The sequence below is a fragment of the Mirounga angustirostris genome, unplaced genomic scaffold, assembly GCF_029215605.1.
Source record: "Mirounga angustirostris isolate CCGP_5_RB_7025 unplaced genomic scaffold, mMirAng1.0.hap1 SCAF_12, whole genome shotgun sequence".
Classification (NCBI taxonomy): Eukaryota; Metazoa; Chordata; class Mammalia; order Carnivora; family Phocidae; genus Mirounga; species Mirounga angustirostris.
In genome coordinates, this window is record NW_026991720.1 from 15,096,575 (window position 1) to 15,102,450 (window position 5,876).

The following is a 5,876-nucleotide window of genomic DNA, read 5'->3' on the forward strand; positions in this document are numbered from 1 at the left end:
TTGGGCTCCGAATGTGGGGACAAAGGTCAGAGTCGCGTGTTTCTTGTGCACCTCCCTTGGAGTGCGGACCAAAGCTCTGGTTAAACCCGAAGCAGGCCCCGTAGATTGAGAAAGAGATGGTCGGCGCTCAGAAGGCACGAGTGCCTTGTGGATTTAGGAGTGAAGCAGCACGGGCCTGCCTTCCTCGGATCCCCCTTTCTCTCTTCCTTCTCTTTTAGAAGTCACCGAAGCACAGAGGTGACGACGCCTGTAACTGGTTAGAAACCACATGACCACTCCCCCCTCCCCCCGCGGTGACCCACAGTTTGGTGGCCACTGACATTCTCGGGGCTCATGCTTGCAAATCCTTGGGCTCATCTGGAGTGAGCTTCATCAGTTTGTCCACGCAGAGCAGGATGAGGGTGAGGAACCACAGGCTCCAGCCCACGGCGGCCGCGATCCAGCCGTATTCGTCCACTCCGGTGTGGCAACACCGAGCCGCTTGGGGACAGAAATCCACGTCTGGCGGGGAAGGGAGAGCAAGAACAACAGGGTGCATCGCACCAGCCCTCCCAGCTCCCCCTCCAGGGTTTGTAAGAACAGGCCAGGAATCCTACGAGAGCTAACGTTTACTAAAGGGCGCCACACACTGTTAGGTGCTTCACACACGTCCCCTTACTCATTCCTCACACAGTGAGAGGTACAGTTCCTATTCCCATGAAGGAGCTGAGGCTGTAACTCGCCCAAGGTCACCAGGTGGCAGAAGAGGACTCAAACCCAAGTCCGAAAGAATCCAAAGCACTGAACTTAACCTCTAAGTATTATTGCCTATTACCCTCCTTCGTAAATGCCCAGAAGTAAACACATTTGGTCATTCAGTGAGGGCAGCAGAAAGGAGTCAGACGTAGAATAAAGCAACACTAGTTTCCCTCCCAGACCCGGGGCCAGCTCTGGGGTGAGGTCAGCAGCCAGGAGAAGCTTACTGGGGCACTGCTCCAGGCTTCCGGGGTCTGGGTGGTGGGTGGTCAAGGTGGTGTTGTCGCTGTTCCTCGCTTCTGGAATAAAGGACAGAAGAGGGTCACAGGCAGTAGGAAAATCCATCCCCAGGCATAGAGTGTGAAATCTTTTTTGTGAATTTGTAGTGATACTGCGAAAGTTTCAGTCTGGGTATTTTAAGACTTCATGCAACAAAGTTAACAATTTGTTATAGACTGAACTGACCCCTCCAAGTTCATCGAAGTCCTAACCCATGGTAGTGACTATATCTGGAGAAAGGGCCTTTAAAGAGGTTAAATCAAGGGGCGCCTGGGTGGCTCAGTTGGTTAAGCGACTGCCTTCGGCTCAGGTCATGATCCTGGAGTCCCCGGATCGAGTCCCGCATCCGGCTCCCTGCTCGGCAGGGAGTCTGCTTCTCCCTCTGACCCTCCCCCCTCTCATGTGCTCTCTCTCTCATTCTCTGTCAAATAAATAAAATCTTTAAAAAAAAAACCCAACAGGTTAAATCAAGGTTAAATGGAGTCGTATGGGTGGGTCCTCATTCAATATGACCGGTGTCCTTGCGAGAAGAGGGAGAGACACCAGGGATATACCTGTGCAGAGAAGAGACCGGGTGAGGTCACAGTGAGAAAGAAGGTGGCCTCAGGAGAAGACACACCTGCTGACACCTGGAGTCTCCAGAACTGTTAGAAAATACATTTCTATGATTTAAGCCATCCAGTCTGTGGTAGGTTGTTATGGCAGCAAAGGAATACAGTCCCCTTTTCCTTTCACTATTACCATTCAGAGACGCTTTATCTGCATGTCTCATCGACACATGCCTTCACACCTCATCTTCTTCATATCTCACCCTTCAGTGGCCAAAGTCTGATGCAAATAGCTTTCCAAACACTCCATTTTAGCTGTTTCCTATGCAAATAGCTACATGTAGACATAGTTTCTCTCGTATATATTAAAACAATCATTTAACAAGCTCGTATGTCTTCTCATACCTATCTTCAATTCCCTTCAAAAACAATCTGACTTTGATTCTTTACTTCTGATGATTATGATCGTATACCTCAGGCAGATGGTTATCAAAAAAATTAAACACTATACAACCAAGTCCAGAGATGGCTAGAATTTGCAGCCTTTAGAGTTGTCTCTTGACCCATAAGTAAGGAGCACAAAGGTAAAAAGAACTTTAGTGGGAATTCTCAAAGTTCTATCAGTGTGGGGTTGAGGTGGGGCTACGGAGATGAACATAAAGATTCCTAAGCATGAAAAGCCATTGTCTATGTTCCCTCTCATGACAGCATGAGCAGATGGATGATCCAGGTGTATTCTTTTTTTTTTTTTTTAAGATTTTATTTATTTTTGTTTTTTTGGTTTTTTTTAAAGATTTTATTTATTTGAGAGCGAGAATGAGAGAGAGAGAGAGCATGAGAGGGGGAGGGTCAGAGGGAGAAGCAGACTCCCTGCTGAGCAGGGAGCCCGATGCGGGACTGGATCCTGGGACTCCAGGATCATGACCTGAGCCGAAGGCAGTCGCTTAACCACCTGAGCCACCCAGGCGCCCCAAAGATTTTATTTATTTATTCATGAGAGACAGGGAGAGAGAGAGGCAGAGGCAGAGGGAGAAGTAGGCTCCCTGCTGAGCAGGGAGCCTGATGCGGGACTTGATCCCAGGGCCCTGGGATCATGACCTGAGCCGAAAGCAGACGCTTAACCATCTGAGCCACCCAGGCACCCGATCCAGGTCTATTCTGTCCAATAGGGCAACTACTTGTAGCTATTTAAATTTATTAAAATGGACTTAAATTAAAAATTCAACTTCCTGGTCATATTAGCCACACGTCAAGTGCTCAGTTACCACATTGCTACCATCTTATTCCCAAATGCTACCATCTTAGAAACACAGCACAGACGTGGCACATTTCTGTAGAGGCCGCTTTTAGGCAATAGGCATGAGGACTGGAAACTTGATCAAGGCAAAAGGGCCCACAGCGACCCCCAGCTGAATGCAAACAGATTCATGAAGCTTTGAAATAGCCACCCTAACTGACCAGCTACAACCAGGCACAGTTCCTAAGATTACCAGAACAGGGAAAGTTCCGTATGTTCCCATGCTCCCTCACTCCGCCCTATAACTACAGCCCCTCACCACCACCTCGCGGCAGAATGTCTCTCCTTGGCTGTCCTGCCCGTTGCCCTCTTGCAGTATATTCAGTAAACTTCTATCTCCTTTGTTCTGCCTGGGGTGAATTCTCTCACTATTGGTACCCTGGCCCCCACCCAGTTGGGACGCCCCACATCTTCCATCATCAAAAAAATTTTTATTAGATAGTGTTAGTCTAGGTAGATCAAGACCAAGAGGTCAATTTTAAAGAATTGTTCTGGAAATTAATTATACTGCTGTTCCGCTTCCTTGAGGATGCAAAAAATAAATAAATAAAAGGTGGTTTGGAAACTCTCAAGGCCCCACTGACTGTAGGGCAGTGTGTCCTTCAAAGGAGCTTGTTGTCATGTAGCAGGACAAGTCAGGAAGAAACTCCTTGTTTAGCCAAAGCCATGAAATTGCTGCTCAAACTAATTTTATGCCACCCACCCACCCCGGCCACTCCAATGTCCTACCTGAAGTATAGTAATTACCTTAACACAATCTGATTGTTACTGTAAATTATTTACAACTAAATGGCTTAGAACTTGGTCTTTATTTGTTTTGGAGAAATTGATTCCTCAACATTTAATTTCCCTTTTAACCCAGCTAACTTCCTTGGCCTTGACTTTCATCTCCCCTCTGCCCTAGAATGGAAGTGGTCCCCATCTAGAGCAAGTGAATGGAAAAAACCTAGTTCATCAGATGCTGGTATTAGGTTAAAGCATTCGAAATTGCCATTTCGGTAGGTCAAAAAATTTTTCAATATCGGTAATTTTATATGGTTTGAACTGAATAGCCTAATTAATAATTTCTAAGAATTTAAACCTCATCCTCCTCCCTCATAAGCATAGCCAGTCAGGGACCAGTCCCACTTGGGGTCACTTCCGAAGTACTGGGTGCTGGGAATAGCCAACAATTAAGTGCAGTTAAATTTGTCAAGTTTTTTGAGAGCCTATCATAAGCAAGTCACTATGAGGGTAAACAAATAAAATAAATAAAATGCTCATCTGGGGAGGGGTATTAGAAAATAAACATGCTAACATTCATTGTTTACCCTGTGCTAATTTACTAAAACTTCTTTACATGCAGTAGTCTCATTTCATCTTATGACAACACTATATATATAAGTGCTATGATTATCCTCACAGTATAAATGAGAAAACTGGGGCACAGAGACGTTAAGCGATTTGCTCAAGGCCACACAGTAGTAAGTTGTGGAAGCCAGAGTTGAGCTGAGGCTGAGTGGCTAGAGCTTATACTCTCAACCTCTTAAGGAGAGGCGGTGAGGGCAAGGGAGACAGATACAGCCCTGAGGGGTCATCGAGGGTTGGTTTTGAGAGAAATCCATCAAGGGCAGGGCAGGAGCTGTGGAGCAAGATCAAAGCCAGAGGCCAAAGCCAGGAGCGTGAGGGTATGAAGGATGTCTCCCTGCACGGGGTGCAGAGCCCAGCCTGAGAGAGCAAGACAGGAGTTGCTACTCAACCCCTCTAGTGTGCGTGAACAGAGAGGGCAATAACTCAACATCTCCCGTGCTCGGGGAAGGTGGGGGAATCGTAGGCAGCATTTGACAGCTTTCCTGAGTTTGGTATTTATGAAAGTTGCAAAAGAAGCACAGGGTTAAGGGAGGGACAGAGGACCTTAGGGGAGGATCAGGAGTACAAAGCGGGAATTGCAAACCACAATAGCCGGGGGCACCAAGAAGGAGCCGTTGAGACACAGCAACCAATAAAATGTCACTTTAGGCCAGATTGGTCCCAGGATGGGAGAGACTGTCAGTACACTGCTTTTTCCTCTTTCTTTGTGGCAAAGTCCAATCTAAGTGGCTAATCCTGTCCTAGCTGAGGAGCTGAGCATTTGATCAAGGGCTTAGGTAAATGTCGAACACCCCCACCCCAACTCACCACCTCCTGTCTAATCCTTCAGGTGAGAACTGTTTGCTCTTTGCTTTGTGTGGGATCAACCCTAGCCAAAGAATCCTCCTCCTTCCCTCTCCCTCCTTCCCTCCCTCTCTCCTTTCCCTCCTTCTCTCCCTCCCCCTTCCCAGCGTGGCCAAGAATAAAGCTCACAGTTCTACCTGCCAAGCAAGCCAAGTGGAAGGAGGCAAAGACCAGGCCGAGGGCCAGGGCAGCCCAGGGTGCAGAGGTGAGGTGTTTCATGCCGGAGAGGGAGAGGGAGAGGGAGGCGTCTGTCCGCACTATCCCTGCAGAGGTGTGCCGAGGGCTGCGTGCCATGTGTCCTGTGTGGACCATGTCCTGCCGGAGCTTGAAAGCAGTGTTGTCAGAGGTGAATTTCTGCTCTGTGTTTGGGGGAAAAGAGAGGGGGTGGGGCAAGAGAAACCAGCGTCACTCCTCGCTCTCACCTCTTCAGAAGGGAAGCTGAACTATGTTGGCTGGGGGAGGAAGGGAGGGGCGATTTATGCAATTCTGTCTTGAGTTCACTTGTTATTCCTACTGATAAAAGAGGGGACAGGAGAGGAGTTCTGTGCACTTGCCAGTTCCTTGAAGTTGAGTTTGCTGCCTCTTTCAGCTGGCTGGTGTAGCACTGGATTCTTTATTCTCTTCAGTATTTACTGACACCTACTATGTGCACTACACTATGCTAGACTCTGGGAATACCTGGCCTCAAAGTGCTTTCATTACAGACACATATCATTCAAACACAGAGCAATGTTTCAGGCATGACTCAGGACGGAGAGAGTGCTTTGGTTCTTAGCAGCAAGAAGCCACATCTGCGGATGGAATGCTTCATGACCAACATGGCA

General features: G+C 47.8%; 1 protein-coding gene across 1 annotated transcript; it reads right to left on the reverse strand.

Moving 5' to 3' along the window:
* Nucleotides 1-251: 251 nt before the first annotated feature.
* TMEM213 (transmembrane protein 213) lies at nt 252-5,271 on the reverse strand. The gene is made up of 3 exons (XM_064575600.1): nt 5,190-5,271; nt 963-1,034; nt 252-501 (listed from the first exon to the last, which is right to left on the reverse strand). The coding sequence occupies exons 1-3, from the start codon at nt 5,269-5,271 to the stop codon at nt 332-334; spliced, it is 324 nt and encodes a 107-aa protein (XP_064431670.1). The 3' UTR covers nt 252-331.
* Nucleotides 5,272-5,876: the final 605 nt, after the last annotated feature.

What these genes read in the sequence shown, in the direction of transcription:
- TMEM213 (XM_064575600.1), bottom strand. Translation starts at nt 5,271, where the DNA reads ATGAAACACCTCACCTCTGCACCCTGGGCTGCCCTGGCCCTCGGCCTG. An exon ending in CCACTTGGCTTGCTTGGCAG is followed by an intron (nt 1,035 to 5,189) that starts GTAGAACTGTGA and finishes CCTTTATTCCAG; the next exon opens with AAGCGAGGAACAGCGACAAC. An exon ending in AAGCCTGGAGCAGTGCCCCA is followed by an intron (nt 502 to 962) that starts GTAAGCTTCTCC and finishes CTTCCCCGCCAG; the next exon opens with ACGTGGATTTCTGTCCCCAA.